At 47.4% G+C, this 20,620-nt stretch overlaps 1 protein-coding gene across 1 annotated transcript in view; it reads right to left on the reverse strand.

The window, feature by feature from the left end:
- The window catches only part of LOC140375889 (protein inscuteable homolog), a gene marked incomplete at its 3' end in the record, with an annotated part of 30,435 nt that overhangs the window by 3,710 nt on the left and 6,105 nt on the right, over positions 1 to 20,620 (reverse strand). The window contains exon 2 of the mRNA XM_072461934.1: positions 1 to 10. This exon is cut by the window's left edge and continues 111 nt beyond it. Coding sequence (XP_072318035.1) covers positions 1 to 10 — 10 coding nt within the window. The remainder of the gene's footprint in view (positions 11 to 20,620) is intronic.

Raw genomic sequence — 20,620 nt, forward strand, 5'->3', positions numbered from 1 at the left:
AAGACGGAAACTGTAAAGACACAATGAGACGGTAAACAAACACACACATATATACAACACACACACACACACACACAAACACATATACAATACACACACACACACACACACACACACACAAACACATATACAACACACACACACACAAATATACAACACACAAACACACACACACAAACACACACACACACAAATATACAACACAAACAAAATACACACACACATATACAACACACACACACACACACACACATATACAACACAAACAAAATACACACACACATATACAACACACACACACACACACACACATATGACACAAACACACCCATACAACACACACACACAACACACACACACACACACACACAACACAAACATATACAACACACACAGACACACACACACACATATACAACACACACACACATATACAACACACACACACACAAACAAACAAACAAACAAACACATATACAACACACACACACTCATATACAACACAAACAAAATACACACACACACACAAACACAAACACACATATACAACACACACACAACACATACACAAACACACACACAACACACACATATACAACACACACACAAACACATATACAACACAAAAAACATACACACACACACACACACACAACAAAAAAACACTCATATACAACATACACACAACACACACACACGCACACGCAACACACACAACACAAACACACACACACATATACAACACACTAACACATATACAACACACACACAATATACAAACACACACAAACACATATACAGCACACACACATGTACAACACACAAACACACATACAACACACACACAATATACACACACACACAAACACATATACAACACACACACATATACAACACAAACAACATACACACACACATATACAACACACAAACACACATATACAACATACACACAACACACACATACATACACAAAACACACACACAAATACACACACACACACACACAAACACATATACAACACCCACATATACAACACACACACACAAACACACACACACATATACAACACACACACAACACACAAACACATATACAACACACACACAATACACACACAAACAAATATACAACACACACACAATATACACACACACACACACACATATACAACACACAAACACACACACACACAACACATAAACACACATATACAACACACACGCACAATACACACACACACACAAACACATATACAACACACACAACATACACACACAACACATATACAACATACACGCAACACACAAACACACACATATACAACACACAAACACATATACGACACACACACAATATACACACACACACACACACACACACAAACACATATACAACACACACACAATATACACAAACACATATACAACACACACACACACACATACGCATATACAACACAAACAAAATACACACACACACACACACACACACATATACAACACACAAACACACACACAACAAAAACACACATATACAACATACAAACAACACACACATACACACACACAACACTCACACAAATACACAAACACACACACAAACATACAACACACACATACAACACACACACACACACACACACATATACAACACACACACAACAAACAAACACATATATAACACACACACACACACACACAAACACATATACAACACAAACAACATACACACACACACACAAACACACACTCACATATAAAACACCCAAACACACACACACATATACAACACACACACGCACAATACACACACAAACAAACACATATACAAAACACACACAACATACACACACACAACACAAACACACATATACAACATACACACAACACACAAACACACACACACACACATATACAACACACAAACACATATACAACACACACACAATATATACACACACACACACACACAAACACACACACAACAAAAACATACATATACAACATACACACATACACACAACACACACACAAATACTCACACACACACACACAAATACAACACACACAACACACAAACACATATACAACACACACACACACACACACACACAAACACACACACACACACAAACATATACAACACACACACACACACACACACACACACACATATACAACACAAACAACATACACACACACACAACACAAACACACATATACAACATACACACAACACACACATACACACACATACACAAGCAAAACACACATATACAACACACACACACACACACACACACACACAAACACATATACAACACACACACACACACACACAAACAAACACATATATACAACACACACACAAACACATATACAACACACACACACACACACACACACACACAAACAAACACATATACAACAAACACAGCATACACACACACAACACAAACACACATATACAACATACACACAGCACACAAACACACACACACACACACACACATATACAACACAGAAACACATTTATAACACACACACACACACACACACACACACACAATATACACACACACACACAAACAAACAAAAACATATACAACACACACAACATACACCAACAAAACACAAACACTTATATACAACATACACACAACACACTAACACACACACACACACGCACACGCAACACACACACACACACAACACAAACACACACAGATATACATATACAACACACAAACACACACACATACACATATACAACACACAAACACATATACAACACACACACAATATATATACACACACACACACACACACATATACAACACAAACAACATACACACATACACATATACAACACACAAACACATATACAACACACACGCAATATATATACACACACACACACATACACAAACAAATACACACACACACATTCAACACAAAAACACATATACAACACACACAACATACAAACTCAACACAAACACATATATACAACACACACAACACACACACACAGACAACACACAAACACATATACAACAAACACACAACACACAGACAACACACACACACCTATACAACATACTCACACACAGTCACACACACACACACACACACACAATGACACACTCACACAAACACACACACACACACACACACAAAGACACACAACACACAACAAGATTGTATTTAATGTTTTTAAAATTAGAAATATCCTGTTAGCTCCAAAACACAGAGCGATATATTGGGTCGATATTTTCTCTTTTGCGTTTGAACAATCAGCGTGTAGACTGTAAAGTGAGGCGTGTAGACTGTAAAGTGAGGCGTGTAGCCTGTAAAGTGAGGCGTGTGGACTGTAAAGTGAGGCGTGTAGACTGTAAAGTGAGGCGTGTAGCCTGTAAAGTGAGGCGTGTGGACTGTAAAGTGAGGAGTGTAGACTGTAAAGTGAGGCGTGTAGCCTGTAAAGTGAGGCGTGTGGACTGTAAAGTGAGGAGTGTAGACTGTAAAGTGAGGCGTGTAGCCTGTAAAGTGAGGCGTGTGGACTGTAAAGTGAGGAGTGTAGACTGTAAAGTGAGGCGTGTAGACTGTAAAGTGAGGCGTGTAGCCTGTAAAGTGAGGCGTGTGGACTGTAAAGTGAGGAGTGTAGACTGTAAAGTGAGGCGTGTAGACTGTAAAGCGAGGCGTGTAGACTGTAAAGTGAGTTGTGTGGACTGTAAAGTGACGCGTGTAGACTGTAAAGTGAGGCGTGTAGACTGTAAAGTGAGGCGTGTAGACTGTAAAGTGAGGCGTGTAGACTGTAAAGTGAGGCGTGTAGACTGAGGCGTGTAGACTGTAAAGTGAGGCGTGTAGACTGTAAAGTGAGGCGTGTAGCCTGTAAAGTGAGGCGTGTGGACTGTAAAGTGAGGAGTGTAGACTGTAAAGTGAGGCGTGTAGACTGTAAAGTGAGGCGTGTAGACTGTAAAGCGAGGCGTGTAGACTGTAAAGTGAGTTGTGTGGACTGTAAAGTGACGCGTGTAGACTGTAAAGTGAGGCGTGTAGCCTGTAAAGTGAGGCGTGTGGACTGTAAAGTGAGGAGTGTAGACTGTAAAGTGAGGCGTGTAGCCTGTAAAGTGAGGCGTGTGGACTGTAAAGTGAGGAGTGTAGACTGTAAAGTGAGGCGTGTAGCCTGTAAAGTGAGGCGTGTGGACTGTAAAGTGAGGAGTGTAGACTGTAAAGTGAGGCGTGTAGACTGTAAAGCGAGGCGTGTAGACTGTAAAGTGAGTTGTGTGGACTGTAAAGTGACGCGTGTAGACTGTAAAATGAGGCGTGTAGACAGTAAAGTGAGGCGTGTAGACTGTAAAGTGAGTTGTGTGGACTGTAAAGTGAGGCGTGTAGACTGTAAAGTGAGGCGTGTAGACAGTAAAGTGAGGCGTGTAGACTGTAAAATGAGGCGTGTAGACTGTAAAGTGAGGCGTGTAGACTGTAAAGTGAGGCGTGTAGACTGTAAAGTGAGTTGTGTGGACTGTAAAGTGAGGCGTGTAGACTGTAAAGTGAGTTGTGTGGACTGTAAAGTGAGGCGTGTAGACTGTAAAATGAGGCGTGTAGACTGTAAAGTGAGTTGTGTGGACTGTAAAGTGAGGCGTGTAGACTGTAAAATGAGGCGTGTGGACTGTAAAGTGAGGCGTGTAGACTGTAAAATGAGGCGTGTAGACTGTAAAGTGAGGCGTGTAGACTGTAAAGTGAGTTGTGTGGACTGTAAAGTGAGGCGTGTAGACTGTAAACTGAGGCGTGTAGACTGTAAAGTGAGTTGTGTGGACTGTAAAGTGAGGCGTGTGGATTGTAAAGTGAGGCGTGTAGACTGTAAAGTGAGGCGTGTAGACTGTAAAGTGAGGCGTGTGGACTGTAAAGTGTAGACTGTAAAGTGAGTTGTGTGGACTGTAAAGTGAGGCGTGTGGATTGTAAAGTGAGGCGTGTAGACTGTAAAGTGAGTTGTGTGGACTGTAAAGTGAGGCGTGTGGATTGTAAAGTGAGGCGTGTAGACTGTAAAGTGAGGCGTGTAGACTGAAAAGTGTGGACTGTAAAGTGAGGCGTGTAGACTGTAAAGTGAGGCGTGTAGATTGTAAAGTGAGGCGTGTAGACTGTAAAGTGAGGCGTGTAGACTGTAAAGTGAGGCGTGAAAACTGTAAAGTGAGCGTGTGGACTGTAAAGTGAGGCGTGTGGACTGTAGAGTGAGGCGTGTAAGTTGTAAAGTGAGGCGTGTGGACTGTAAAGTAAGGCGTGTAGACTGTAAAGTGTGGACTGTAAAGTGAGGCGTGTAGACTGTAAAGTGAGGCGTGTAGACTGTAAAGTGTGGACTGTAAATTGAGGCGTATAGACTGTAAAGTGAGGCGTGTAGACTGTAAAGTGAGGCGTGTAGACTGTAAAGTGAGGCGTGTAAACTGTTAAGTGAGGCGTGTAGACTGTAAAGTGAGGCGTGTAGACTGTAAAGTGAGGAGTGTAGACTGTAAAGTGAGTTGTGTGGACTGGAAAGTGCGGCGTGTAGACTGTTAAGTGAGGCGTGTGGACTGTAAAGTGACGCGTGTAGACTGTAAAGTGAGGCGTGTAGACTGTAAAGTGTGGACTGTAAAGTGAGGCGTGTAGACTGTAAAGTGAGGCGTGTAGACTGTAAAGTGTGGACTGTAAATTGAGGCGTATAGACTGTAAAGTGAGGCGTGTAGACTGTAAAGTGAGGCGTGTAGACTGTAAAGTGAGGCGTGTAAACTGTTAAGTGAGGCGTGTAGACTGTAAAGCGAGGCGTGTAGACTGTAAAGTGAGGAGTGTAGACTGTAAAGTGAGTTGTGTGGACTGGAAAGTGCGGCGTGTAGACTGTTAAGTGAGGCGTGTGGACTGTAAAGTGACGCGTGTAGACTGTAAAGTGAGGCGTGTAGCCTGTAAACTGAGGCGTGTGGACTGTAAAGTGAGGAGTGTAGACTGTAAAGTGAGGCGTGTAGCCTGTAAAGTGAGGCGTGTGGACTGTAAAGTGAGGAGTGTAGACTGTAAAGTGAGGCGTGTAGACTGTAAAGCGAGGCGTGTAGACTGTAAAGTGAGTTGTGTGGACTGTAAAGTGACGCGAGTAGACTGTAAAATGAGGCGTGTAGACAGTAAAGTGAGGCGTGTAGACTGTAAAGTTAGTTGTGTGGACTGTAAAGTGAGGCGTGTAGACTGTAAAGTGAGGCGTGTAGACAGTAAAGTGAGGCGTGTAGACTGTAATATGAGGCGTGTAGACTGTAAAGTGAGGCGTGTAGACTGTAAAATGAGGCGTGTAGACTGTAAAGTGAATTGTGTGGACTGTAAAGTGAGGCGTGTAGACTGTAAAATGAGGCGTTTAGACTGTAAAGTGAGGCGTGTAGACTGTAAAATGAGGCGTGTAGACTGTAAATTGAGGCGTGTAGACTGTAAAGTGAGTTGTGTGGACTGTAAAGTGAGGCGTGTAGACTGTAAAGTGAGGCGTGTAGACTGTAAAGTGAGTTTTGTGGACTGTAAAGTGAGGCGTGTGGATTGTAAAGTGAGGCGTGTGGACTGTAAAGTGAGGCGTGTTGACTGTAAAGTGAAGACTGTAAAGTGAGTTGTGTGGATTGTAAAGTGAGGCGTGTTGACTGTAAAGTGAGGCGTGTAGACTGTAAAGTGAGGCGTGTAGACTGTAAAGTGTGGACTGTAAAGTGAGGCGTGTAGACTGTAAATGGAGGCGTGTAGACTGTAAAGTGAGGCGTGTCGACTGAAAAGTGTGGACTGTAAAGTGAGGCGTGTAGACTGTAAAGTGAGGCGTGTAGATTGTAAAGTGAGGCGTGTAGACTGTAAAGTGAGGCGTGTAGACTGTAAAGTGAGGCGTGAAAACTGTAAAGTGAGCGTGTGGACTGTAAAGTGAGGCGTGTGGACTGTAAAGTGAGGGTTGTAAACTGTAAAGTGAGGCGTGTAAACTGTAAAGTGAGGCGTCTGGACTGTAAAGTGAGGCGTGTAGACTGTAAAGTGAGGCGTGTAGACTGTAAAGTGAGGCGTGTGGATTGTAAAGTGTGGACTGTAAAGTGAGGCCTGTAGACTGTAAAGTGAGGCGTGTAGACTGTAAAGTGTGGACTGTAAAGTGAGGCGTGTGGACTGTAAAGTGAGGCGTGTGGACTGTAAAGTGAGGCGTGTAGACTGTAAAGTGAGGCGTGTAGACAGTAAAGTGAGGCGTGTATACTGTAAAATGAGGCGTGTAGACTGTAAAGTGAGGCGTGTAGACTGTAAAGTGAGTTGTGTTGACTGTAAAGTGAGTTGTGTGGACTGTAAAGTGAGGCGTGTAGACTGTAAAGTGAGTTGTGTGGACTGATAGTGAGGCGTGTAGACTGGAAAGTGAGGCGTTTAGACTGTAAAGTGAGTTGTGTTGACTGTAAAGTGAGTTGTGTGGACTGTAAAGTGAGGCGTGTAGACTGTAAAGTGAGTTGTGTGGACTGATAGTGAGGTGTGTAGACTGTAAAGTGAGGCGTGTAGACTGTAAAATGAGGCGTTTAGACTGTAAAGTGAGGCGTGTAGACTGTAAAATGAGGCGTGTAGACTGTAAAGTGAGGCGTGTGGACTGTAAAGTGAGGCGTGTAGACTGTAAAGTGAGGCGTATAGACTGTAAAGTGAGGCGTGTAGACTGTAAAGTGAGGCGTGTGGACTGTAAAGTGAGGAGTGTAGACTGTAAAGTGAGGCGTGTAGCCTGTAAAGTGAGGCGTGTGGACTGTAAAGTGAGGAGTGTAGACTGTAAAGTGAGGCGTGTAGACTGTAAAGCGAGGCGTGTAGACTGTAAAGTGAGTTGTGTGGACTGTAAAGTGACGCGTGTAGACTGTAAAATGAGGCGTGTAGACAGTAAAGTGAGGCGTGTAGACTGTAAAGTGAGTTGTGTGGACTGTAAAGTGAGGCGTGTAGACTGTAAAGTGAGGCGTGTAGACAGTAAAGTGAGGCGTGTAGACTGTAAAATGAGGCGTGTAGACTGTAAAGTGAGGCGTGTAGACTGTAAAGTGAGGCGTGTAGACTGTAAAGCGAGGCGTGTAGACTGTAAAGTGAGTTGTGTGGACTGTAAAGTGACGCGTGTAGCCTGTAAAGTGAGGCGTGTGGACTGTAAAGTGAGGAGTGTAGACTGTAAAGTGAGGCGTGTAGACTGTAAAGCGAGGCGTGTAGACTGTAAAGTGAGTTGTGTGGACTGTAAAGTGACGCGTGTAGACTGTAAAATGAGGCGTGTAGACAGTAAAGTGAGGCGTGTAGACTGTAAAGTGAGTTGTGTGGACTGTAAAGTGAGGCGTGTAGACTGTAAAGTGAGGCGTGTAGACAGTAAAGTGAGGCGTGTAGACTGTAAAATGAGGCGTGTAGACTGTAAAGTGAGGCGTGTAGACTGTAAAGTGAGGCGTGTAGACTGTAAAGTGAGTTGTGTGGACTGTAAAGTGAGGCGTGTAGACTGTAAAGTGAGTTGTGTGGACTGTAAAGTGAGGCGTGTAGACTGTAAAATGAGGCGTGTAGACTGTAAAGTGAGTTGTGTGGACTGTAAAGTGAGGCGTGTAGACTGTAAAATGAGGCGTGTGGACTGTAAAGTGAGGCGTGTAGACTGTAAAATGAGGCGTGTAGACTGTAAAGTGAGGCGTGTAGACTGTAAAGTGAGTTGTGTGGACTGTAAAGTGAGGCGTGTAGACTGTAAACTGAGGCGTGTAGACTGTAAAGTGAGTTGTGTGGACTGTAAAGTGAGGCGTGTGGATTGTAAAGTGAGGCGTGTAGACTGTAAAGTGAGGCGTGTGGACTGTAAAGTGTAGACTGTAAAGTGAGTTGTGTGGACTGTAAAGTGAGGCGTGTGGATTGTAAAGTGAGGCGTGTAGACTGTAAAGTGAGTTGTGTGGACTGTAAAGTGAGGCGTGTGGATTGTAAAGTGAGGCGTGTAGACTGTAAAGTGAGGCGTGTAGACTGAAAAGTGTGGACTGTAAAGTGAGGCGTGTAGACTGTAAAGTGAGGCGTGTAGATTGTAAAGTGAGGCGTGTAGACTGTAAAGTGAGGCGTGTAGACTGTAAAGTGAGGCGTGAAAACTGTAAAGTGAGCGTGTGGACTGTAAAGTGAGGCGTGTGGACTGTAGAGTGAGGCGTGTAAGTTGTAAAGTGAGGCGTGTGGACTGTAAAGTAAGGCGTGTAGACTGTAAAGTGTGGACTGTAAAGTGAGGCGTGTAGACTGTAAAGTGAGGCGTGTAGACTGTAAAGTGTGGACTGTAAATTGAGGCGTATAGACTGTAAAGTGAGGCGTGTAGACTGTAAAGTGAGGCGTGTAGACTGTAAAGTGAGGCGTGTAAACTGTTAAGTGAGGCGTGTAGACTGTAAAGTGAGGCGTGTAGACTGTAAAGTGAGGAGTGTAGACTGTAAAGTGAGTTGTGTGGACTGGAAAGTGCGGCGTGTAGACTGTTAAGTGAGGCGTGTGGACTGTAAAGTGACGCGTGTAGACTGTAAAGTGAGGCGTGTAGACTGTAAAGTGTGGACTGTAAAGTGAGGCGTGTAGACTGTAAAGTGAGGCGTGTAGACTGTAAAGTGTGGACTGTAAATTGAGGCGTATAGACTGTAAAGTGAGGCGTGTAGACTGTAAAGTGAGGCGTGTAGACTGTAAAGTGAGGCGTGTAAACTGTTAAGTGAGGCGTGTAGACTGTAAAGTGAGGCGTGTAGACTGTAAAGTGAGGAGTGTAGACTGTAAAGTGAGTTGTGTGGACTGGAAAGTGCGGCGTGTAGACTGTTAAGTGAGGCGTGTGGACTGTAAAGTGACGCGTGTAGACTGTAAAGTGAGGCGTGTAGCCTGTAAAGTGAGGCGTGTGGACTGTAAAGTGAGGAGTGTATACTGTAAAGTGAGGCGTGTAGCCTGTAAAGTGAGGCGTGTGGACTGTAAAGTGAGGAGTGTAGACTGTAAAGTGAGGCGTGTAGACTTTAAAGCGAGGCGTGTAGACTGTAAAGTGAGTTGTGTGGACTGTAAAGTGACGCGAGTAGACTGTAAAATGAGGCGTGTAGACAGTAAAGTGAGGCGTGTAGACTGTAAAGTGAGTTGTGTGGACTGTAAAGTGAGGCGTGTAGACTGTAAAGTGAGGCGTGTAGACAGTAAAGTGAGGCGTGTAGACTGTAAAATGAGGCGTGTAGACTGTAAAGTGAGGCGTGTAGACTGTAAAATGAGGCGTGTAGACTGTAAAGTGAATTGTGTGGACTGTAAAGTGAGGCGTGTAGACTGTAAAATGAGGCGTTTAGACTGTAAAGTGAGGCGTGTAGACTGTAAAATGAGGCGTGTAGACTGTAAATTGAGGCGTGTAGACTGTAAAGTGAGTTGTGTGGACTGTAAAGTGAGGCGTGTAGACTGTAAAGTGAGGCGTGTAGACTGTAAAGTGAGTTTTGTGGACTGTAAAGTGAGGCGTGTGGATTGTAAAGTGAGGCGTGTGGACTGTAAAGTGAGGCGTGTTGACTGTAAAGTGAAGACTGTAAAGTGAGTTGTGTGGATTGTAAAGTGAGGCGTGTTGACTGTAAAGTGAGGCGTGTAGACTGTAAAGTGAGGCGTGTAGACTGTAAAGTGTGGACTGTAAAGTGAGGCGTGTAGACTGTAAATGGAGGCGTGTAGACTGTAAAGTGAGGCGTGTCGACTGAAAAGTGTGGACTGTAAAGTGAGGCGTGTAGACTGTAAAGTGAGGCGTGTAGATTGTAAAGTGAGGCGTGTAGACTGTAAAGTGAGGCGTGTAGACTGTAAAGTGAGGCGTGAAAACTGTAAAGTGAGCGTGTGGACTGTAAAGTGAGGCGTGTGGACTGTAAAGTGAGGGTTGTAAACTGTAAAGTGAGGCGTGTAAACTGTAAAGTGAGGCGTCTGGACTGTAAAGTGAGGCGTGTAGACTGTAAAGTGAGGCGTGTAGACTGTAAAGTGAGGCGTGTGGATTGTAAAGTGTGGACTGTAAAGTGAGGCCTGTAGACTGTAAAGTGAGGCGTGTAGACTGTAAAGTGTGGACTGTAAAGTGAGGCGTGTGGACTGTAAAGTGAGGCGTGTGGACTGTAAAGTGAGGCGTGTAGACTGTAAAGTGAGACTTGTAGACAGTAAAGTGAGGCGTGTATACTGTAAAATGAGGCGTGTAGACTGTAAAGTGAGGCGTGTAGACTGTAAAGTGAGTTGTGTTGACTGTAAAGTGAGTTGTGTGGACTGTAAAGTGAGGCGTGTAGACTGTAAAGTGAGTTGTGTGGACTGATAGTGAGGCGTGTAGACTGGAAAGTGAGGCGTTTAGACTGTAAAGTGAGTTGTGTTGACTGTAAAGTGAGTTGTGTGGACTGTAAAGTGAGGCGTGTAGACTGTAAAGTGAGTTGTGTGGACTGATAGTGAGGTGTGTAGACTGTAAAGTGAGGCGTGTAGACTGTAAAATGAGGCGTTTAGACTGTAAAGTGAGGCGTGTAGACTGTAAAATGAGGCGTGTAGACTGTAAAGTGAGGCGTGTGGACTGTAAAGTGAGGCGTGTAGACTGTAAAGTGAGGCGTATAGACTGTAAAGTGAGGCGTGTAGACTGTAAAGTGAGGCGTGTAGACTGTAAAGTGAGGCGTGTGGACTGTAAAGTGAGGTGTGTAGACTGTAAAGTGAGTTGTATAGACTTTAAAGTGAGGCGTGTAGACTGTAAAGTGAGGCGTGTAGACTGTAAAGTGAGGCGTGTAGACTGTAAAGTGAGGCGTGTAGACTGTAAAGTGAGGTGTGTAGACTGTAAAGCGAGGCGTGTAGACTGTAAAGTGAGTTGTATAGACTTTAAAGTGAGGCGTGTAGACTGTAAAATGAGGCGTTTAGACTGTAAAGTTAGGCGTGTAGACTGTAAAATGAGGCGTGTGGACTGTAAAGTGAGGCGTGTAAGTTGTAAAGTGAGGCGTGTGGACTGTAAAGTAAGGCGTGTAGACTGTAAAGTGTGGACTGTAAAGTGAGGCGTGTAGACTGTAAAGTGAGGCGTGTAGACTGTAAAGTGTGGACTGTAAATTGAGGCGTATAGACTGTAAAGTGAGGCGTGTAGACTGTAAAGTGAGGCGTGTAGACTGTAAAGTGAGGCGTGTAAACTGTTAAGTGAGGCGTGTAGACTGTAAAGTGAGGCGTGTAGACTGTAAAGTGAGGAGTGTAGACTGTAAAGTGAGTTGTGTGGACTGGAAAGTGCGGCGTGTAGACTGTTAAGTGAGGCGTGTGGACTGTAAAGTGACGCGTGTAGACTGTAAAGTGAGGCGTGTAGACTGTAAAGTGTGGACTGTAAAGTGAGGCGTGTAGACTGTAAAGTGAGGCGTGTAGACTGTAAAGTGTGGACTGTAAATTGAGGCGTATAGACTGTAAAGTGAGGCGTGTAGACTGTAAAGTGAGGCGTGTAGACTGTAAAGTGAGGCGTGTAAACTGTTAAGTGAGGCGTGTAGACTGTAAAGTGAGGCGTGCAGACTGTAAAGTGAGGAGTGTAGACTGTAAAGTGAGTTGTGTGGACTGGAAAGTGCGGCGTGTAGACTGTTAAGTGAGGCGTGTGGACTGTAAAGTGACGCGTGTAGACTGTAAAGTGAGGCGTGTAGCCTGTAAAGTGAGGCGTGTGGACTGTAAAGTGAGGAGTGTAGACTGTAAAGTGAGGCGTGTAGCCTGTAAAGTGAGGCGTGTGGACTGTAAAGTGAGGAGTGTAGACTGTAAAGTGAGGCGTGTAGACTTTAAAGCGAGGCGTGTAGACTGTAAAGTGAGTTGTGTGGACTGTAAAGTGACGCGAGTAGACTGTAAAATGAGGCGTGTAGACAGTAAAGTGAGGCGTGTAGACTGTAAAGTGAGTTGTGTGGACTGTAAAGTGAGGCGTGTAGACTGTAAAGTGAGGCGTGTAGACAGTAAAGTGAGGCGTGTAGACTGTAAAATGAGGCGTGTAGACTGTAAAGTGAGGCGTGTAGACTGTAAAATGAGGCGTGTAGACTGTAAAGTGAATTGTGTGGACTGTAAAGTGAGGCGTGTAGACTGTAAAATGAGGCGTTTAGACTGTAAAGTGAGGCGTGTAGACTGTAAAATGAGGCGTGTAGACTGTAAATTGAGGCGTGTAGACTGTAAAGTGAGTTGTGTGGACTGTAAAGTGAGGCGTGTAGACTGTAAAGTGAGGCGTGTAGACTGTAAAGTGAGTTTTGTGGACTGTAAAGTGAGGCGTGTGGATTGTAAAGTGAGGCGTGTGGACTGTAAAGTGAGGCGTGTTGACTGTAAAGTGAAGACTGTAAAGTGAGTTGTGTGGATTGTAAAGTGAGGCGTGTTGACTGTAAAGTGAGGCGTGTAGACTGTAAAGTGAGGCGTGTAGACTGTAAAGTGTGGACTGTAAAGTGAGGCGTGTAGACTGTAAATGGAGGCGTGTAGACTGTAAAGTGAGGCGTGTCGACTGAAAAGTGTGGACTGTAAAGTGAGGCGTGTAGACTGTAAAGTGAGGCGTGTAGATTGTAAAGTGAGGCGTGTAGACTGTAAAGTGAGGCGTGTAGACTGTAAAGTGAGGCGTGAAAACTGTAAAGTGAGCGTGTGGACTGTAAAGTGAGGCGTGTGGACTGTAAAGTGAGGGTTGTAAACTGTAAAGTGAGGCGTGTAAACTGTAAAGTGAGGCGTCTGGACTGTAAAGTGAGGCGTGTAGACTGTAAAGTGAGGCGTGTAGACTGTAAAGTGAGGCGTGTGGATTGTAAAGTGTGGACTGTAAAGTGAGGCCTGTAGACTGTAAAGTGAGGCGTGTAGACTGTAAAGTGTGGACTGTAAAGTGAGGCGTGTGGACTGTAAAGTGAGGCGTGTGGACTGTAAAGTGAGGCGTGTAGACTGTAAAGTGAGACGTGTAGACAGTAAAGTGAGGCGTGTATACTGTAAAATGAGGCGTGTAGACTGTAAAGTGAGGCGTGTAGACTGTAAAGTGAGTTGTGTTGACTGTAAAGTGAGTTGTGTGGACTGTAAAGTGAGGCGTGTAGACTGTAAAGTGAGTTGTGTGGACTGATAGTGAGGCGTGTAGACTGGAAAGTGAGGCGTTTAGACTGTAAAGTGAGTTGTGTTGACTGTAAAGTGAGTTGTGTGGACTGTAAAGTGAGGCGTGTAGACTGTAAAGTGAGTTGTGTGGACTGATAGTGAGGTGTGTAGACTGTAAAGTGAGGCGTGTAGACTGTAAAATGAGGCGTTTAGACTGTAAAGTGAGGCGTGTAGACTGTAAAATGAGGCGTGTAGACTGTAAAGTGAGGCGTGTGGACTGTAAAGTGAGGCGTGTAGACTGTAAAGTGAGGCGTATAGACTGTAAAGTGAGGCGTGTAGACTGTAAAGTGAGGCGTGTAGACTGTAAAGTGAGGCGTGTGGACTGTAAAGTGAGGTGTGTAGACTGTAAAGTGAGTTGTATAGACTTTAAAGTGAGGCGTGTAGACTGTAAAGTGAGGCGTGTAGACTGTAAAGTGAGGCGTGTAGACTGTAAAGTGAGGCGTGTAGACTGTAAAGTGAGGTGTGTAGACTGTAAAGCGAGGCGTGTAGACTGTAAAGTGAGTTGTATAGACTTTAAAGTGAGGCGTGTAGACTGTAAAATGAGGCGTTTAGACTGTAAAGTTAGGCGTGTAGACTGTAAAATGAGGCGTGTGGACTGTAAAGTGAGGCGTGTAGACTGTAAAGTTAGGCGTATAGACTGTAAAGTGAGGCGTATAGACTGTAAAGTGAGGTGTGTAGACTGTAAAGTGAGTTGTATAGACTTTAAAGTGAGGCGTGTAGACTGTAAAGTGAGGCGTGTAGACTGTAAAGTGAGGCGTGTAGACTGTAAAGTGAGGCGTGTAGACTGTAAAGTGAGGCGTGTAGACTGTAAAGTGAGGCGTGTAGACTGTAAAGTGAGGCGTGTAGACTGTAAAGTGAGGTGTGTAGACTGTAAAGTGAGGCGTGTAGACTGTAAAGTGAGGCGTGTAGACTGTAAAGTGAGGCGTGTAGACTGAGGCGTGTAGACTGTAAAGTGAGGCGTGTAGACTGTAAAGTGAGGCGTGTAGACTGTAAAGTGAGGTGTGTAGACTGTAAAGTGAGGCGTGTAGACTGTAAAGTGAGGCGTGTAGACTGTAAAGTGAGGCGTGTAGACTGTAAAGTGAGGCGTGTAGACTGTAAAGTGAGTTGTGTAGACTGTAAAGTGAGGCGTGTGGACTGTAAAGTGAGTTGTGTAGACTGTAAAGTGAGGCGTGTAGACTGTAAAGTGAGGCGTGTAGACTGTAAAGTGAGTTGTGTAGACTGTAAAGTGAGGCGTGTGGACTGTAAAGTGAGTTGTGTAGACTGTAAAGTGAGGCGTGTAGACTGTAAAGTGAGTTGTGTAGACTGTAAAGTGAGGCGTGTAGACTGTAAAGTGAGGTGTGTAGACTGTAAAGTGAGGCGTGTAGACTGTAAAGTGAGGCGTGTAGACTGTTAAGTGAGGCGTGTAGACTGTAAAGTGAGATGTGTAGACTGTAAAGTGAGGCGTGTAGACTGTAAAGTGAGGCGTGTAGACTGTAAAGTGAGGCGTGTAGACTGTAAAGTGAGGCGTGTAGACTGTAAAGTGAGGCGTGTAGACTGTAAAGTGAGTTGTGTAGACTGTAAAGTGAGGCGTGTAGACTGTAAAGTGAGGCGTGTAGACTGTAAAGTGAGGCGTGTAGACTGTAAAGTGAGGCGTGTAGACTGTAAAGTGAGGTGTGTAGACTGTAAAGTGAGGCGTGTAGACTGTAAAGTGAGGTGTGTAGACTGTAAAGTGAGGTGTGTAGACTGTAAAGTGAGGCGTGTAGACTGTAAAGTGAGGTGTGTAGACTGTAAAGTGAGGTGTGTAGACTGTAAAGTGAGGCGTGTAGACTGTAAAGTGAGGCGTGTAGACTGTAAAGTGAGGCGTGTAGACTTCAAAGCGCGGCGTCTGTGGCGGGTTTAATGACCTGGAGCGTGGGAGAATCTGCTTCTGTCACTTTTATAGATCCATAATCCATAAGCGCCTCAAACCCACGGCTCGTATCGACGGGAAAGTGTCCAAACAAGCAGCACAAACAAGGAAACAAACGATTCCCCAACGATTCACAGAGGAATGACAAACGAGACGCAGCGTTTAACGAGGAAACGCTAACGAGGAGCGAGTGGGCGGGGCTAACGAGGGGAGCAGCTCACTAAAGTCTGCATTTCACTGTCAGAGGATTAAAGCTCATATTTGTGTCTCAAAGCCAAAACACTTTTCTGCTGTAAATGTTAATTAGTCTTACGCTTAGTTAAATTTAGATTAAAGTCATTTGCAAAAGTACAAATGTCTCTTTGGAGTAAATGTTGAGTTCAAAGCTTTTCTCGCTCAGGACAGTTTTTATATAACGATGATTTAATTAGTCAAATCAATTGACGATTATCCATGATCTTGTTTCCTTAATATAAAAGTGTTTCCTCTTCTGTCTGAAGACAGTGTCCCCTGGAGGACGCTCACATGTGTCTGAGGACAGTGTCCCCTGGAGGACGCTCACGTGTGTCTGAGGACAGTGTCCCCTGGAGGACGCTCACGTGTGTCTGAGGACAGTGTCCCCTGGAGGACGCTCACGTGTGTCTGAGGACAGTGTCCCCTGGAGGACACTCACATGTGTCTGAGGACAGTGTCCCCTGGAGGACGCTCTCATGTGTCTGAAGACAGTGTCCCCTGGAGGACGCTCACATGTGTCTGAGGACAGTGTCCCCTGGAGGACGCTCACATGTGTCTGAGGACAGTGTCCCCTGGAGGACGCTCACATGTGTCTGAGGACAGTGTCCCCTGGAGGACGCTCACATATGTCTGAGGACAGTGTCCCCTGGAGGACGCTCACATGTGTCTGAGGACAGTGTCCCCTGGAGGACGCTCACATGTGTATGAGGACAGTGTCCCCTGGAGGACACTCACGTGTGTCTGAGGACAGTGTCCCCTGGAGGACGCTCTCATGTGTCTGAGGACAGTGTCCCCTGGAGGACACTCACGTGTGTCTGAGGACAGTGTCCCCTGGAGGACTCTCAAATGTGTATGAGGACAGTGTCCCCTGGAGGACGCTCACGTGTGTCCGAGGACAGTGTCCCCTGGAGGACGCTCACATGTGTCTGAGGACAGTGTCCCCTGGAGGACGCTCACATGTGTCTGAGGACAGTGTCCCCTGGAGGACGCTCACATGTGTCTGAGGACAGTGTCCCCTGGAGGACGCTCACATGTGTCTGAGGACAGTGTCCCCTGGAGGACGCTCACATGTGTCTGAGGACAGTGTCCCCTGGAGGACGCTCACATGTGTCTGAGGACAGTGTCCCCTGGAGGACGCTCACGTGTGTCTGAGGACAGTGTCCCCTGGAGGACGCTCACATGTGTATGAGGACAGTGTCCCCTGGAGGACACTCACGTGTGTCTGAGGACAGTGTCCCCTGGAGGACGCTCTCATGTGTCTGAGGACAGTGTCCCCTGGAGGACACTCACGTGTGTCTGAGGACAGTGTCCCCTGGAGGACGCTCACATGTGTCTGAGGACAGTGTCCCCTGGAGGAAGCTCACATGTGTCTGAGGACAGTGTCCCCTGGAGGACGCTCACATGTGTCCCCTGGAGGACGCTCACGTGTGTCTGAGGACAGTGTCCCCTGGAGGACGCTCACGTGTGTCTGAGGACAGTGTCCCCTGGAGGACGCTCACGTGTGTCTGAGGACAGTGTCCCCTGGAGGACGCTCAGATGTGTCTGAGGACAGTGTCCCCTGGAGGACGCTCACATGTGTCTGAGGACAGTGTCCCCTGGAGGACGCTCACGTGTGTCTGAGGACAGTGTCCCCTGGAGGACGCTCACGTGTGTCTGAGGACAGTGTCCCCTGGAGGACGCTCACGTGTGTCTGAGGACAGTGTCCCCTGGAGGACGCTCACGTGTGTCTGAGGACAGTGTCCCCTGGAGGACGCTCTCTTGTGTCTGAGGACAGTGCCCCCTGGAGGACGCTCACGTGTGTCTGAGGACAGTGTCCCCTGGAGGACGCTCACGTGTGTCTGAGGACAGTGTCCCCTGGAGGACGCTCACGTGTGTCTGAGGACAGTGTCCCCTGGAGGACGCTCTCGTGTGTCTGAGGACAGTGTCCCCTGGAGGACGCTCACGTGTGTCTGAGGACAGTGTCCCCTGGAGGACGCTCACGTGTGTCTGAGGACAGTGTCCTCTGGAGGACGCTCACGTGTGTCTGAGGACAGTGTCCCCTGGAGGACGCTCACGTGTGTCTGAGGACAGTGTCCTCTGGAGGACGCTCACGTGTGTCTGAGGACAGTGTCCCCTGGAGGACGCTCACGTGTGTCTGAGGACAGTGTCCCCTGGAGGACGCTCACGTGTGTCTGAGGACAGTGTCCCCTGGAGGACGCTCACGTGTGTCTGAGGACAGTGTCCCCTGGAGGACGCTCACGTGTGTCTGAGGACAGTGTCCCCTGGAGGACGCTCACGTGTGTCTGAGGACAGTGTCCCCTGGAGGACGCTCACATGTGTCTGAGGACAGTGTCCCCTGGAGGACGCTCACATGTGTCTGAGGACAGTGTCCCCTGGAGGACGCTCTCATGTGTCTGAGGACAGTGTCCCCTGGAGGACGCTCACATGTGTCTGAGGACAGTGTCCCCTGGAGGACGCTCACATGTGTCTGAGGACAGTGTCCCCTGGAGGACGCTCACATGTGTCTGAGGACAGCGTCCCCTGGAGGACGCTCACATGTGTCTGAGGACAGTGTCCCCTGGAGGAAGCTCACATATGTCTGAGGACAGTGTCCCCTGGAGGACGCTCACATGTGTCTGAGGACAGTGTCCCCTGGAGGACGCTCACATGTGTATGAGGACAGTGTCCCCTGGAGGACACTCACGTGTGTCTGAGGACAGTGTCCCCTGGAGGACACTCACGTGTGTCTGAGGACAGTGTCCCCTGGAGGACTCTAAAATGTGTATGAGGACAGTGTCCCCTGGAGGACGCTCACGTGTGTCCGAGGACAGTGTCCCCTGGAGGACGCTCACATGTGTCTGAGGACAGTGTCCCCTGGAGGACGCTCACATGTGTCTGAGGACAGTGTCCCCTGGAGGACGCTCACATGTGTCTGAGGACAGCGTCCCCTGGAGGATGCTCTCATGTGTCTGAGGACAGTGTCCCCTGGAGGACGCTCACATGTGTCTGAGGACAGTGTCCACTGGAGGACGCTCACATGTGTCTGAGGACAGTGTCCCCTGGAGGACGCTCACATGTGTCTGAGGACAGTGTCCCCTGGAGGACGCTCACATGTGTCTGAGGACAGTGTCCCCTGGAGGACGCTCACATATGTCTGAGGACAGTGTCCCCTGGAGGACGCTCACATGTGTCTGAGGACAGTGTCCCCTGGAGGACGCTCACATGTGTATGAGGACAGTGTCCCCTGGAGGACACTCACGTGTGTCTGAGGACAGTGTCCCCTGGAGGACGCTCTCATGTGTCTGAGGACAGTGTCCCCTGGAGGACTCTCACGTGTGTCTGAGGACAGTGTCCCCTGGAGGACTCTCAAATGTGTATGAGGACAGTGTCCCCTGGAGGACGCTCACGTGTGTCCGAGGACAGTGTCCCCTGGAGGACGCTCACATGTGTCTGAGGACAGTGTCCCCTGGAGGATGCTCACATGTGTCTGAGGACAGTGTCCCCTGGAGGACGCTCACATGTGTCTGAGGACAGTGTCCACTGGAGGACGCTCACATGTGTCTGAGGACAGTGTCCCCTGGAGGACGCTCACATGTGTCTGAGGACAGTGTCCCCTGGAGGACGCTCACATGTGTCTGAGGACAGTGTCCCCTGGAGGACGCTCACATGTGTCTGAGGACAGTGTCCCCTGGAGGACGCTCTCATGTGTCTGAGGACAGTGTCCCCTGGAGGACGCTCACATGTGTCTGAGGACAGTGTCCCCTGGAGGACGCTCACATGTGTCTGAGGACAGTGTCCCCTGGAGGACGCTCTCATGTGTCTGAGGACAGTGTCCCCTGGAGGACGCTCACATGTGTCTGAGGACAGTGTCCCCTGGAGGACGCTCACATGTGTCTGAGGACAGTGTCCCCTGGAGGACGCTCAAATGTGTCTGAGGACAGTGTCCCCTGGAGGACGCTCACATGTGTCTGAGGACAGTGTCCCCTGGAGGACGCTCACGTGTGTCTGAGGACAGTGTCCCCTGGAGGACGCTCTCGTGTGTCTGAGGACAGTGTCCCCTGGAGGACGCTCACGTGTGTCTGAGGACAGTGTCCCCTGGAGGACGCTCACGTGTGTCTGAGGACAGTGTCCCCTGGAGGACGTTCACGTGTGTCCGAGGACAGTGTCCCCTGGAGGACGCTCACATGTGTCCGAGGACAGTGTCCCCTGGAGGACGTTCACATGTGTCCGAGGACAGTGTCCCCTGGAGGACGTTCACATGTGTCCGAGGACAGTGTCCCCTGGAGGACGCTCACATGTGTCCGAGGACAGTGTCCCCTGGAGGACGCTCTCATGTGTCCGAGGACAGTGTCCCCTGGAGGACGCTCACATGTGTCTGAGGACAGTGTCCCCTGGAGTACGCTCACATGTGTCTGAGGACAGTGTCCCCTGGAGGACGCTCACATGTGTCTGAGGACAGTGTCCCCTGGAGGACGCTCACATGTGTCTGAGGACAGTGTCCCCTGGAGG

The sequence above is a fragment of the Eucyclogobius newberryi genome, unplaced genomic scaffold (genome assembly GCF_026437365.1).
Source record: "Eucyclogobius newberryi isolate DKJ021-1_F unplaced genomic scaffold, fEucNew1.0.hap1 SCAF_346, whole genome shotgun sequence".
Lineage (NCBI taxonomy): Eukaryota > Metazoa > Chordata > Actinopteri > Gobiiformes > Gobiidae > Eucyclogobius > Eucyclogobius newberryi.